Source organism: Ambystoma mexicanum, chromosome 12 (genome assembly GCF_040938575.1).
Source record: "Ambystoma mexicanum isolate Mex_15411 chromosome 12, UKY_AmexF1_1, whole genome shotgun sequence".
In the NCBI taxonomy this organism is placed as follows: Eukaryota; Metazoa; Chordata; class Amphibia; order Caudata; family Ambystomatidae; genus Ambystoma; species Ambystoma mexicanum.
The window spans coordinates 1235802658-1235818388 of NC_090936.1; the positions used below are offsets into that span (position 1 = coordinate 1235802658).

The window sequence follows — 15731 nt, forward strand, 5'->3', positions numbered from 1 at the left end:
CCCAGACTGAGGTGAAGGGTGTCTAATCTCCCACGGGATAGACACCCTCATCCAGACGGTCAACATACCTTCTGGAAAGGCCATCTGCATTATCGTGACTCTTCCCTGGTCTGTGCTCTATGGTGAAGTCTAGCCCTTGCAGGCTAATGGACCACCTGAGCAATTTCGGATTCTCACCCTTCATCTGCATAAGCCACTTCAGGGGCTTATGATCTGTTTGAAACTTGAAGGTAGACCCCGTAAGGTAGGGCCTAAAACGCCTAAGGCTCCAAACTATGCTCAAACACTCCTTTTCAACAGTAGCCCACCTAAGTTCTCTACCCTTGAGTTGTCTACTGATGAATATGATAGGATGTTCTCTCCCTTTGTCATCTAACTGGGACAAGACAGCTCCAATTCCGGTGTCGCAGGCATCCGTCTGGACGATAAAGGGTCGGCTGTAGTCAGGCGCACACAACACAGGTGCCCTACACAGACTTTCTTTCAAGCCATCAAAGGCCCTCTGACAGTCTTCGGTCCAATTAACCTTCCTAGGCTGTTTGGGTGAAGTTAGAGCTGTCAGGGGTGCAGCTATGGTTCCATAGTCTGCCATGAAATTGTGATAGTACCCAGTGAGGCCCAAAAAGGCCCTCACCTGGGTTTGAGTAGTGGGAGTCTCCCAGTTCTGTACATCCTGTACTTTACTGGAGAGAGGTTGGATTTGACCCCCTCCTACCTCATGACCAAGATAGGTAACTTTCCCCTGAGCTATCTGGCACTTGGTGGCCTTGATAGTGAGGTTAGCCCTTTTCAAGGCCTGCAACACCTTATCCAGATGTGTCAAATGCTCTTCCCAGGTGGAACTGTAGACGGCAATGTCGTCTAAGTAAGCCACACAAAAGGCTTCCAGCCCACTGAGCGCATGGTTGACCAATCTCTGGAAGGTGGCAGGGGCATTCTTCAACCCAAAAGGCATGACCCTAAACTGGTAGAGTCCCTCAGGTGTTGAGAAGGCCGTCTTTTCCTTGGCATGGTCCGTCAGAGCTATTTGCCAATAGCCTGAGGTAAGGTCAAAGGTGCTCACAAATTTGGCAGCACCTATGGTGTCCACGAGCTCATCAGCCCTGGGCAGTGGGTGCGCGTCAGTTTTGGTGACGGCATTGACTCCTCGGTAGCCCACACAGAACCTCCAATCCTTGGTACCCGCCTGGGAACTTGCCTTGGGGACAAGGACCACTGGACTGGACCAGGGGCTGGTTGAGGGCTCAATAACACCCAGATCCAACATCTTGGCGACCTCAGCCTGGATGTGGTTCTTGACCGTATCTGACATACGGTAGCACCTGCTTTTGACAGGCAGACTGTCACCAGTGTCAATTTCATGCCTACACCACGGTGTAAGGCCTGGCGTCGGTGAAAACAGAGAGGCATACTGTTGGAGCAAAGCCCTGCAGGCCCTCTGTTGCTCTGTTGTCAAATCTGGAGAGAGATGTACTCCCTCCACTGAGCCATCCTGAGGGTTGCTATGCAGAAAATCAGGAAGGGGCTCACTCTCATCCTCTTCTTGCCCGGAAGCTAGCAAGAGACATGAGACTTCTGCTCGCCGGTGGAAAGGCTTGAGTCTGTTGACATGGAATATCTGAGGGGCTACCCCAGAGGCTCCCATGTCAACCAGATAATTGACTTCGCCCATCTTGGAGATGATCCTGAAGGGTCCAGTCCACTTGTCTGCCAAAGCTATAGGCTTGGTAGGCTCCATCACAAGGATTTCCTGTCCCGGAGTCCAATCCACTTGCGAGGCTTAAAGGTCATGCCAGTACTTATTCAATTCCTGGCTGGCCTTGAGATTTGCTGTTGCCTGACCCATCATCTGTGTCATCCTCCGTCTGAGGCCTAACACATAGTCCCCCACTTGCTTGGCGGGACCTGGAGGGGTGGCTTCCAAGCCTTCTCTGATCAAGGCGAGGGGCCCCCTCACGGGATGTCCAAAGAGTAACTCAAAGGGGCTGAAACCAACACCCTCTTGAGGTACCTCCCTGTAAGCAAACAGCAGGCATGGCAGGAGGAGATCCCATTTCCTCCTTAGGGGTTCTTCCAAAGCCCCTAGCATGCCCTTGAGAGTTCTATTAAATCTCTCAACCAGACCATTGGTCTGGGGGTGGTAAGAGGTGGAGAACTTGTAGGTTACCCCGCACTCTTTCCACATGGTTTTCATGTAACTAGACATGAAGTTGGATCCTCTGTCAGAGACAACCTCCTTGGGGAATCCAACATGGGTGAAAATGCCCAGGAGAGCCCTGGCAACCACCTTGGCAGTAACAGTCCAAAGGGCTATCGCCTCAGGGTACCTGGTGGCATGATCTACCAAGACCAGGATGAACCGATGTCCACCTGAAGTGGGAGGGTCAAGGGGACCGACGATGTCGATGCCCACCCTCTCAAATGGTGTGCCAACCACTGGCAATGGCTGCAGTGGGGCAATGACACTGCCTCCAGTCTTGCCAGACAACTGACAAGTTGGGCAGGTCCTGCAGTGGGACTCCACCTATACTCCCATCCGTGGCCAGTAGAAATGGGCAGAGAGCCTCTGCTTAGTCTTCTTGGTCCCAAGATGACCAGCCAAGGGCACCTCATGTGCCAACTGCAGTAGGAAGGGCCTGTAAACCTGGGGTACCACCAACCTCTTGAGGGCACCAGGTTCAGGCTTAGTGGGCTCACTAACAAGGAGCTCACCCTCCCAATAAATCCGGAATGTCCTAGGCACTTCTCCTTGTGCCTGGGACAGGGCCTGTTTCCTCAGTCCCGCGAGAGAGTGGCACTCTCTCTGTCCCTTACAGAAGTCTGCCCGGGAGGGTCCCCCTTCAGCTAACAAGCATTGAAGGTCAGGATGATCCTCCGGGTTGAGAACCTCTCCCACAGGAGAGTCTTCTGTCTCTTCTCCCACAGGAGTTGAGTTTGGGTTTTCCACTGGACCCAGCCCGTCCGGAGCATGGATCCCAATGGGTGCTGTCGGAACAGCAGGAAGAGAAGGTGTTCCCTCCACAGAGGTGGCCTTCTTGGTCTTCCTTCTTCTTGCCTTAGGCCTCGCCTTTGGCTCGGGTACCTGACCCACAGCCAGACCCGGTGTCACCTGTGACCTAGTGACTGCAGCAGCAGTCATGGGAAGACCATCCGAGATCAACCCCAACTCTACTAGATCATTTCCTAACAAAATGTTAGCAGGGACATTGTCCTGAACCAGGACAGGAAGCGTTGCTGTCTTGTCTCCAATAAGGAGTGTGACTAAGGCTACAGGTGATAATTTGGGAGGCCCACCAGCTAACCTGGTGGTTTGCAGAGGAGCACCTTCATAGTCCTCTGGCTTGAGCAGGGTCCTGTCCACCACTGTCATGCTTGCCCCAGTGTCTCTCAAACCAGTAGAAGGCTGGCCATTCAAGAGGACACTTCTCAAAAACCTAAGGGTGTTCTGTGGGATAGTCGCCAGTACTTCTGCATACTGGTCCCAGGCCCCAAGGGACACTAAGGAAATCTCTGCCGGAGCACCAACTGGGATCCCGGTAGAGGAGGGGAGGACAGTGGCCTCCACCTTAGACACGGGGTAAGGGTAGGTCAGGCTGACAGCCTGTACTCCAAGTGCCTTACCTTTACACTTGGGGTCACCCCTTTTGTGATCCAGAGCCCCACAGTCCCAACAAGCACCAGGAGTGCGGGGTACGGTACTGGAACCACTGGGAGCCTGCTTTGCAGCAGGTGGACCACTACTCTTATTCCCACCCCCAGATGACTTATCCCCACTAGATTTTTGGGTCTTAGGAGAGGAAGGTTTTGGTTTACCCGACTGTGACTGCTTGGGGGACTCCTCAGCTTTCTGAGAGGCCCCCTTTTCTTTGTCCTTGTCCTTCCCACTGGAGTCCTTAGGGGACACCCGGTGGGAGACCCACTTGTCAGCCAACCTAGCCAGCTTAAAGGGGTCCAAAATGTTCTGGTCAGCCACATACTGACGCAACTCTGGTGAACAGGCTTCAGAAAAATGCTCAAAGAACAAGAGGTGGGATAATTCAACAAAAATCTTAACCTTGTATCCATCGATCCACCCCATCATGTTCATGTGCGCAGCACTCACCCAGTCAACCCAAGACACATTCTCTCTTTTCTTAAAATCCCTGAACCTTCTAAGGTATTGGGTAGGTGTCTTGCCAAACTTGGCAATCAAAGCAGACTTCATACACTCATACTGACCCCTTTCTTCCACACTCAGCTTCAGAATACAGTCATATCCGGTTTGAGGCACTCTGCTTAACAAATACTTAGCCCAATCTCTTTTATCAACATCATGAATCACACAAGCCATTTCAAACGCTTCAATCCATTGGAGACTATCTGAACCCTCCACAAATACACCAACCAAATCTTTCATAAACTTGGTGGCTGGGGACCTGACACTCTCACTGGTTTTAGCTGGAGTCTCCACTCTAGCTTTCTCTAGCTGGATTCTCTGACATTCAGTGTCCTGGCTCTTGAGTTCAAGATCCCTATTCTTGAGCTCCACTTGTTGAGCCAACTCCTCTTTCCTAAGTTCAGCATCTAGTTCCAACTTGCGGTATTCAAAGGCCAATTTCATCCTTAATAACTCAAGCTCCAAGGAATTGCTGGGGTTTGGAACAGAGGCAGCAGGAATGGCGGCATTCCCAGAAACAGATTCAGCAGAAACCCCAGGGGCAGAGTCCTCATTGGTTGCATTCCCCTCCTCATCAAGAGTTTCACTATCAGTCTGGTAGTCCACCAGGGCAGCTATCAGCTCAGCCCTAGACTTATCCACAAAGTCTAACTCCCTGGCTTCACAAGCACTCTGGAGAGCCTCCAAGCTCATCCGAGTCAATTTGCCATTTGCAATAGACTCCATTGTTTGTAATGCAGTTATCTTGTACACAACTAAACCTTAATTTAATAAAGTGCAGATATCCTTTGTAAGTGGCACGGTTATACACTGATTCTTAAAACCATAAGCATCCCGCCGCTGCCACCAGTGTGAAAGAAGACCGGTGGGGGGTGTCTGTACTTCTGCTCTCTATATGGTAGAAGAGAGGCACAGAGGACCCCAGCCAAGATTCTCTATTACGGTAGCAATGGACGAGCAATCAAGGCCTAGCTTCTCAGGAGGTGATGCAGGCTGGTTCTTAAGTACAGTGTATTCCCCAAGCCCCCACAAAGGAATGTCCACACACTGTATTGGTTAGAACACAGTCTTCATATAATCAATATTCAAGGTTATGTACACTTATCATGATAACTCACTTTGTACTCAGGAAAATCAACAATGGCAAATATATACAATTCTAAAGTGGTACCACCCTTTGTATTAGATCTCATTAAAGTGCATGAACAATACTGTAACAATGTCATACGGATCAATAGAGTGAAACCAGCAATAGAGAGAGGAGAGAAAATAAGATGGTTGAGCAATAGGCAGAATACTGGCCCCTATCACTAGACACAGTTCTGTGTGGAGATCCCACCCACCTGGGCAACCTGTAAAATAAAGGTATAGCACAAGCCCAGTCCATATATTGTTCTGCAAGTCTTATTCCCTCCTATAATGTTTTTACCCCCCCAATGTACCTGGTGGAGTCGAGTTCTTTGAAGAGGCGTCGACAGATCCTCCTTGAGCGACCCCCTTTCAAGCGGGAGTCACGGATCGTCGAGAGGCGTCGAGACTCGGCGTTCGGCGACGGGGAATTGATGGCCCTTCTTGAATGCCTTCCCTTTCAAGCGGGAGACACGGGGCGTCGAACGTCCGTCGACAAACAGGGTAGAACGGCGTCGGTGAGGCGGCAGCTTCGTCCGAGCGGTGCTCGTCGGCGTCGGAGCGTCGGCGTCCTGCAAGGCAGAGGCGTGCGGGGCACCTCGGTGACAATAGTTCTGGACCGCAAAGATTGTGGAGACGGAGGCCCAGCAATGGCGTCGAGTCGTTCGAGTCTTTGTGGTCTTCGGGTGGCGGGAAACCCACCGGCAGGTTTCTCCTCGGCGCGTTGGTCGTCCTCGACTTTCTCCGGCCGGATAAAGCGATTGACGGTGCGGACGAGGTAGTCCTTTGATTCGAATGTTCTTAGGCAAGGAGCGGACGGCTCCGGTCGTCGGCGGCACGGCGTCAAGTGGTTCCCACGGCTGGGCAACACAACTTCGACGGGCCTCCAGCGGTTACACAAACCTGCGAACCCTGGTCGACGGCGATGGACTTCGACGGTGGCGATGTCCGGGTGCTTCACTTCGATCTCCTCAGCGGTCCCGTCTCGGGTCGACAGCCTTTCGAGGGTCTGTCTTCCAGGGCGCTTCGGCGAAGATGGAGCGGTGCTCGATGGTCCCTCAGAACACGGGAAGAGGGCGCCTTACCAGGTCCTCTCTCGGGTCAGCCTTCGACGATTTCGGCAGCCTTCGGATCGGTCGAAGCAAATGCCACAGCAAGTCTTCTTCTTCCAGCTGGACGTCGAGGATCAGCAGTTCCAGTTACTCTTAGAGTGGAGACTCAGCTCCAGAACGCTTCTGAACGTTCCTGAACGTTCCTGAACAACTACCAGTGGTGAGAGGTCCCCAGATATACTATTCTGCCTCTCATCCACACTGCTGGCACACACTCAGCAGCCAATCATACAGAAGGGCATTCATGCAGTCAGTCAGCCAATCAGGCACACAGTGCATTCAGGCCACACGCCTCCCTTTCAGACACTCACAACAAGAAATGTGGATTGGGACAAGTACCCAGCCATTCAACACTACACACTGCATTCAGGTCAGTTTCGGGCAGGGCTGTCTCAGTCTTTGTCTCTCATGCCAGAAACCAGACAACCACAACAAGGAGTGTATATTGGTCACACACTCCATTCACCCAGGTCCCACCCACAGGAGGTACCCACAACATACAGTCACTGGGAAGGCTCCAGTCAGTCTAGCTGGCCCTTCACAACAACACCATATATAGAACTTCCACCCAACAGCCAGTCAGGGGGAAGGGACAGAGTCAGGGCTTCCTAGGACTTTGGGAAAACAGGATAACAGGCAATAGAAAGCAAGAGGCCACAGGGGCCATCTTGTTTTCTATCAGGAACCAACTGATCCCAATGGCAGGGCCTGGGTATCCCAAAATGGAGGACACCTAGAGCACCTGTCAAATTCAGCATGGAGCTGCCACCAGCCCATACCCTGCTCTGGGGGCCACCCACAGGTGCCCAAAAACATACACTAGGGGTACAGGGTTGTACCCCTACCCATGGGTGCCATAAGGGTATCCCAGGGGTCTGTTCACCAAACCAAAAGAGAGAGCTGCACTGTCAGGAGTCCCACATGGACTCCTGGGCAGAAAACATGACAGAACACACGATAAAAAGCAGTAAAGGACAAGGGTTCAGAGGCCCTGTCCCACTGATGCATTTCCAGCATCACAGTCTACCTGTCGAAAACAGAGGTTACAGTATGTCAGATCATGACAGATCCCACATAAAGGAGGAGGTCAACAAGATGCTTGATCTCTAGGTAATAGAGCCCTCTACCAGTCCATGGTCTAGTCCAGTTGTTCTAGTACCAAAGACAGGATCCAAGGAGTTGAGATTCTGTGTGGACTATTAATGCAATCACTAAGACTGATGGCCACCCTTTACCAGGGACAGATGAACTAGTGGATAAACTTGTCTCAGCCAAGTAGCTCAGTACATTTGATCTCACTTCAGGCTATTGGCAAATAGCACTGACAGACCATGCCAAGGAAAAAACTGCATTCTCAACCCCAGCAGGCCTCTACCAATTTAAGGTAATGCCTTTTGGACTAAATAATGCACCTGCTACATTCCAAGGGATGGTTAATCAAGTTCTGAATGGGATGGAGGACTTCTACATGGCATACTTGGATGACATTGCAGTGTTCAGCCCTACTTAGAAGGAACATGTTGACCACTTAGGATATGATATGCAGGCTCTTGAGCAGGCCCATCTGACCATAAAGGCTAGCAAATGTCAAATTGGTCAGAGTAAAGTGGTCTACCTTGGACATGACGTAGGAGGAGGTGAAATCAGGCCATTGCCTAGCAAAGTACAAGCTGTACAAAGCTGGGTCACCCCTACTACTCAAACGCAAGTGAGAGCCTTCCTAGGCCTCCCTGGGTACCATAGGAACTTCATTGAGAACTATGGGACCATAGCTTCTCCCTTGAATGTGATCTCCTCTCCCAAATTCCTTAAAAAGGTCAGGTGGATTGAGGAGTGCACTCAAGCATTTGAAGGCCTAAAGAAAACCCTTTGTCAGGCTCCAGTCCTAAGAGCTCTTGACTATAACCAAACCTTTATCGGGCAGACACATTCGTCAAATACAGGTATAGGTGCAGTCCTTAGTCAACTGGATGAGAAAGGTAGGGAGCACCCCATTTGCTTCATCAGCAGGAAGCTGAAGGAACCAGAAACAAGGTGAGCAACCATTGAGCACGAGTGCTTTGCTATTGTGTGGTTACTGAAGAAGTTTAGGCCATACTTGTATGGATTTACTTTTGTGATTCAGATTGACCACCAACTCTTGAGATGGTTGATGCAAATGAAAGGGGAAAACCCAAAACTACTGAGATGGTCAATCTGCCTGCAAGGGTTTGATTTCACCATTGAGCACAGGTCAGGGTGTCACCACCAAAATGCTGATGGTCTCTCCAGGATGTGTGACCGACTGGAGTAAGGAGATTCATCCAGAAGTGGATTAAATCCTCCTGTCCCTTAGTCTGGGGGGATGAGTGTTAGGGAGAATTCTCCAAATGTGCTAATTTCTCTTACCTTTTGAGTCCCCCAGCAACTTTGATGGATTTCTAGGATTTGATTTTTTACCTGGGAAGGGTGTGAGCCTTTTTTTTCCCACTATTCCAAGTATTTTTGTGTGTTTTACTTTTGTGTTCTTTGGTTATGGAGTTATAAAACAACTCCAGTGGCGTCATCTTTTTCTGTGTGTCACACAGCACCTTCAGTGCAGTGGCACAGGGGTGTCTTTCAGACTCCCCAAAGGTTTAAATACCTTCTCTGGGACTGACTACCGTCTCTCAGAGCATGTAAAGTTAAATTGGCTTTACTAGTCTTTTTAAATTTACGACCCAGCACACACTATCTTCCTATGGAGTGCTGGAGGGGTTGCCTAGCTTCACCTGAGTCAAACCACTCATGTAACAGTAAAATTATACCTTTTCCTACTTTAAATGGCTGGTGGCAGTGGTTTAGATCAACTACCGTGATTTTTCTGGACCGCTAACAATGGTAGCTAAAAATCGGCCAGCCATGTTTTTCAATATGGCGCCCAAGACCTATCTGTAAAAAGAGACTCCGGTCATCTTTTTCCACCATTTCTTTTAGGAAAGGTCCTTCTTGTGTTTGTCTCTGCGCACCAAACCAGGTTTGGTCCCTTTGTTCGATGGCCTTTGGCGGGCTTCAGTGCTAAAGCCCTCCTCTGGCGCCAGGGTGTCTGGGCTGGACAGGATGTGAGGGAGGTGCCCGTAACTCCCTGTGCTTAGTCTCCTAGGAGACCTGAATGCACTCTGGCATGATTGGCTGGCTGGCAGTCCAGCAAGGACAGCCAACCTGCTGTGTGAGTGACAGCCAGGCTGGAATGAATGGGGGATAACTGTTTAAAAGCAGGTCTCTGGGACTTGGAAAGCAGAGGCGACCACTGGAACGAAAGAACCGAAGAGGAGAGGAAGGAAGAGGACTGCTGCAATTCCTGGACGACCGGTGAAGCCCTGCTGCAGGTCCGAATGGCCTGAAACTCTGACGACAGAGTAGCCCTTCAAAGTTAACCTCTTCCCTTGAGTTCGGTGGGAACAACCAACTCGCAAGCCACCTGGACACCGTCCTATTCTGGTCAAATTTTCATCAGAGTGCTGTTGAAAACCGGATAGCCAGAGGGCAGGAAACCAGCTCGTGGACTTTAAAGCATTCATACCTTAAACCGACGTCTTGCTACAGCTTTTGGCCTCTTCCCTGGGAAGTGCAGGAACATCCCGACGCTCTCCTTCTTGTCCCCATGACTGAAGCTCAGTAACAGCGAGATCTGCTCGAACTGCCAGGAACAACTGCCTCAGCTACAGCTTTCTTCATTGACAAGGTACTGTGCAAAAGCGGTCAGGAAACCTTTTCGGCCATCGAGAAAGTGCGTGAAACTTTCCTTAACTATGAACGCTTGTCCTTCCCTAAACATTCGTCAAACTTTTCACCTAGCCAAATTCTTTAAAAATCTGTGGCAAAGACTTAACCGTTATGTACCAGAACTGTGCTATCCTATACAAAAGACTATGAACCATTGACTTTGGCCGAGGCATATTGAGAAGAATTGCTGGTTGTATTTAACTGAAACCCTTTGCCCTGCCTATGAATGTATTTGGGCTGTCTATTCTTATAACCTTGTCTTTTCCCTCCTTTATTAAGTATCTGAAGTGCCATTTTGCTCCTACTTCATTTCTGAGCTAAACTTGTTCAGTTACTTACCGGTTGGATTTTTGTGGTGTATTAGTGTGTGATTTTGGACTGCTTATGCTAGAGTGATGTTTTCTAAATCACTGAGTAAATAAATGTATATTCTTTTACCAAGAAACCTTGAGTAAGTGTTTACTTGAATCACTGTATTGGTTGGTCCTTTGTGTAACTTGTTCTACTGCTCATTTAAACTCCTGAGATAAGTCTGGCTGCTCAGCCATCACTACCATTTTACTGTGTTGTACAGGCTTGTACCAAAGGTGAAATTGTGCTTACACCTGTAGTCCTAATTGCCTGTAGTGTTCCCCAAGGGTAGGGCAGGTGATTCTGCCTAACACCTGCATCCGCCGGCTTCGAGTGTTATTGTTGAAAGGGTCGGTGTTGTTCGAGTTGGAAAGGTGAGATGAATGGAGTGTGAGTTGAGAGTGAGAGTTTGCGAGGGCGGCAGATGTAGGTGGTGCGCCGGGCTATCGTGGAATAAACGAACCCTGAAACTTACTTTTGGCTCGTTTCGCTTCATCCTTCAAAGATACTACATTTTCCATAAGTATTGATCACCAACAATAAAAATGAAGAGCTGCACTTGCAGAGGTCCAGGATGGACTCCTGTGTCAGAAAAACATACCTAAAAACATCAACAGGGAAGTGGTAGGACCAGGATGAGAAGGCCCTGTCCGTCCAAAGGATTTCCAGAATCAAAGCAAGTGAACCCTGTCATACCTTCCTTTGAAGAGTTCCAGTATAGAGTAGTTCATCACTATACATTCTTAAAGTCTAGATATCGTACCTGCGATTTGGAGTAGGTGATGCTGATTGAATCGCCATGCAGAGACGTCACAGTTGTCATTGTTCTCAATTCTTCAGCAAGGAGCTGAGTACAGGCCACAATGTGATAGCGGAGCACCTGGGGCAGCAATCCTTTGACAGTCCAATCTGTAACCTAGAAAGGCAAACAAAGGGTGGTCACTCAGTCATATGGCATTCATGTACAAACACTAGACTTTCAGTTTCTTAAAAGACTACTGTATTTTACTTGCCTTGTTGTTGTTTTTTAAAGCATCTGAGATGGGCACAAACACAGTGAAAGGGCCACGGTTTCCGACTTCCATCATATTCGCCGACTTAGTTGTTTGAAAAAGAGAAAAATATGAATGGGTTACCTCTCCAAAAGATAGAATGAAAGAAAGCCAGATTTGTGCCCTTGCTCAAGGGCTGGTTACTGTTCTATGTAGAACATTTACACATTGGTTTACCTGCAGTTTGTAGTAAAAGGAAGTTGTGTTTGAATTCTTTGGAAGTTCCTATAGGCAAGAGAAATTGAGAATTATTAATATAAAGAATACAGATATATATACAACAATGTTTTATTTAAAATGTGTGATCTGGTTTTATATTAAACCTTTAACACATAACAAACAGTTAATATTAAAATCATAGTCCAAAACCTTTATAAACATTATAAAATCCTAACATATGTTTGTGAGATAGAGACGACAAAACACCAGAGTATTTTGAAACAGGCTTTAATTTCTTGAACAATAGAATCCTGTTCGTGCTGTGAAGAAGTCATGTTACTTCCCCACTTCTTCTCCTTTGGAGTTTAGGTCCTTGCGGGGTAATGATTGTTTCCTCAAGCTCTTCTTAGTCTTCAGAGAACCTGTAGGCCCACTCCAGAGAGGCCGCTTCTCCCGACTTTCCTTCATCCAGGAATAGTAAAAATTAGACTCAGTTCCATTCTGTCTCAGTCCTGGTTTTATAGGGCAGGCCCTTGGGATCCACCAATTCCCTTGGATCTCTTTTAAACCAATGCAACTGTTTTGTTCTCCTGAACTCCACGCCCTTCCTTGAGCGTTCGAGCTGCTATCCAATCAAGGCTGAAGACGCCCCACCTTCCTTCGCGGTCTCTCCTGGTACACTGTGACTTTGCCTGTGTGTGTCGGCCATTGCAAAGGTATGTGATGGGTCCGTCCGTGTTGCTCTGCCCTGACATGAACTCTCCACTTCCCCCCAGCCCGCCTCAGGCCTGAACGGTGAAGTCGCTGGGCCTGCACACGATTCCCAAGTAATCTGCTGACAACCTGGGAGTCTGCATGTCAAGGCAACATCCAGATGCACAGTGTCTCCTCTGTATCCTGTGGTGCCGGCTTCCATGGCATGAACACCTGACTATGCCTACTCAGCACTCACCATCCTCTGCCGACGGCTTGTCCCATGGTGCGGCACCTCGGATCCATCCGTGTTGTCAAGGAAGGAGTTGGGTGGTTCCGGTGCCTCTCAGGGTGTCTCTTGGCTTGACTCTCAGCGTCAACTTATGACCGACCCGTCACAATGCTAAGTTACATTTCATTTCATAGTCCAATAAGGTATCACAAATTCATTGCAGAGTAACAGGAGATGTTAAAGACAATCTTAGCTAGTGCACCTATTCATTCGTCGTAGCTTGCTATTAATACATTTCCAAAATCTTGTCACTTCTAAGGATAAGATCAATTGCTGCCCGGTCATACACCTTGTCCAATGATAATCTGAGATTAACAAATTACTTACCTCTCCCAGTAATGTTTTTCCTGATGGATTTTCCTGCCGGGGATTCCTCATCTATGATATCTTACCCACAGTGCAGCTCTTCTGCGGAAACCTTTCCACCACCAGGGAGCGCAGTGCGGCTCTGCGGCGTCTCTGCCCGACACCTTTATACACCCTTACCGCGTGGCCTCTGTTCTACCCTTTTTCCTAGCACTGTGGCACTGATGGACGGCAGAACCAATGGTGTACTGGCTATCCACCAAGAGTGGCAGGTAGGGAAGGCGATGGGGAATCCAAGGCAGGACCACCCATCAGAAAGAACATTACCAAGAGGTAAGTCATCTGTTCTTCTAATGGATTCCTTCCTCCCACAGATTCCTCTTCTATGATAGACTCCCATTACAATACGTAGATCGGAAGGAGGGAGAAATCCATTATCAAAACGTTGTCCTGACCTGAAAGGGAATCCAATCAGTAATACTTAGCAAACATGTGCAGAGACGCCTACGTTGCTGTCTGGCAGATGTCCGGGACATGAAATTCCCTCTGCAGGGCAGAGGTGGCAGCCACTCCCCTGGTAGAATGAGCCCTGAGACCTTCAGGCACATCCTTATTAGCCAGATCGTAGCATTCTGAGATGCAGAGAATGATCCACCTGGACAGGGTCTGTTTGGTCACAGCCGTAACACACAGGCACCAGAATAAGCAACAAAATACTGGTCATCCTTCTTGGCCTCTCTCATCTGAGAGGCGTAGAAGCTGATGGCAAAAATTCCAAAACAGGAGATAACGTGCAGGATAAAGGGTGCAAATCGATCTTCCAACACCAAGCCAAAAAATGTATACCACCTGCAGGCATAAAAGGACTTTGTTGCGGGTCTTAGAGATGATAGGAGCACATGAAGGATATCATCCAATAAGTCCCACTCTTTGTAGCTCAGCCTCCAAGTAGCCAAGCATGAAGGTTCAGGCTGCTGGGTTTCAGGTGGAATACCCACCCTTCTGTTTGGGAGAGTAAGTCAATTCTCCTCCAATGGCACAGGCAGGGGCATAGGAGACACATACAATTATGGGTGGGGGGGGGGCAGGGAACACCTTGGGTCTTTGCATTTTTTATTTATTTATTGTGTTTTAGTCAAAGAACTCGACTTTTCCCAAAATTAAAATTAAAATAGCAGTACGTATTAAATTACAAATGGCATCACTGTATAAAACAAGAGAAAAGAAGAAAAGAAAACAGAAGAAAATTAAAGGATGCAGCAGCAAAGAACCTGTCTTTATATGTTGCATTTCTGGATTTGTCATCTGACTATGGGCTCATGGTAAGAGAGAGGAAATAACAATTAGTTCCAGTGGGCCACAGCTAGGAGGCCAGCTCGTTAAGAGGCAGATCACCTGTAAGTGGATTCCTGCCAAATAAAGGAGTTGCAGCCTTTTCTACCAACTGCAAGTTCTACTTTTTTGTGTGGGGCAAGGAGACGTGTGTGTCTCTTGGAATTGAAGGATGGGGGTTTCAAAGAAAGAGGAAATCTTGCGTGTACCTCTGAGTAAACCCTGTTCTTGGAGTAGAGAGACCAGGTGTGTGATGTTGCTGCTTTGACTGTCCTCCGGGGGTACAGCAACCAAGGAGGATGAGCGATCGCAAGCCCATCCCCTTGTAAGCACTCCCCAGGTCCGTGGCCGGATGCGTCGGACCCGGGGAATGCCTAGTAGGTAGGGTGTATGTGGACCCAGGGGGGTGGCCAGAGGGGCAGCCCGCTATGTAGGCTGCCCCACTAGCGCCCCTGCGATGGCCGGCGAGACTCTCACGATGAGTCTGGTCCCTCTTATTCCATCTCATGCTGGCATCAGAGCCGAGCCTTTCTTTGCCTTTGTTATTCTGAATGCAGAGCTGGACTCTGTTCCTTTCTCATTTAACATTTGCTGCAAAGCCTGATCTATTTGATTCTCCCATATGTTACTAGGACGGCAGAGCATGGGTCCTCTGCCCTGTTACACTATTCAAAGAGCCCTCCTGGCCTTTCTTTGCCTCTCCCTTGTCTCACTGCTTGCTTGCTTAATACATACCTCCTTGCTTGAACACTCAACATATTCTCCCTAACACAGCAATGGCAGCTGCAGTCTGTCTTAATTTCTATTTGTTCTGTGTCTTGAATTGGCTTCTTATTTCCGCTGCCGGGGAAAGGCATTTGCCAGTCACTGCCATAATGGTTCTACCTGGCCATAAGAGGGCAACAGCTAGCCAATATTGGAAGAACATGGGCATATTATGCCAGAGGCTGGCAACTGCCTTCCTAATGCCTACACAAGAGACACAATTCTTGCCTTTGTTTCTAACAGTAATTCAGTAGATGAAGAAATGCGAGAACACACATATTGCTTATAAATGAAGGAGATGATGTCACACTTGGTTAAGACATTTTGATCACGCCAGGAGCTCATTTCCAGCTGCAATTAAGCAATTACCTTTTAGACTTCTGGCTTTAAATAATGTTAGTATCACCTGGAAAGCACAGAGGTTGCTCATCAGGGTTCCTGGAGCACAAGGGGTACCCTACTCTTGGGCATGGATGATTGGAGGGCATTCTTGCCCTGGTTTGGAGCCTGGCCCTTACAACCATGATGGAGGGAGGGGCCTATTACTTTTGGTTGTACGTACCCTTTGAGGGTGGGCAGACATTGCTCCTGCTTTAGCCCACTAACAGCTCTGCTTTGCAACTTTATCACACATACCTGTC

At 48.7% G+C, this 15731-nt stretch overlaps 1 protein-coding gene across 1 annotated transcript in view; it reads right to left on the reverse strand.

Annotated features, from left to right (window-relative positions):
• Positions 1–15731, reverse strand: part of STAB2 (stabilin 2) — a 1783079-nt gene that overhangs the window by 693778 nt on the left and 1073570 nt on the right. The window contains exons 46-48 of the mRNA XM_069629923.1: positions 11721–11768; positions 11505–11588; positions 11255–11407 (exon numbers count right to left, since the gene is read on the reverse strand). Of these exons, the coding sequence (XP_069486024.1) occupies positions 11255–11407; positions 11505–11588; positions 11721–11768 (285 nt within the window). The remainder of the gene's footprint in view (positions 1–11254; positions 11408–11504; positions 11589–11720; positions 11769–15731) is intronic.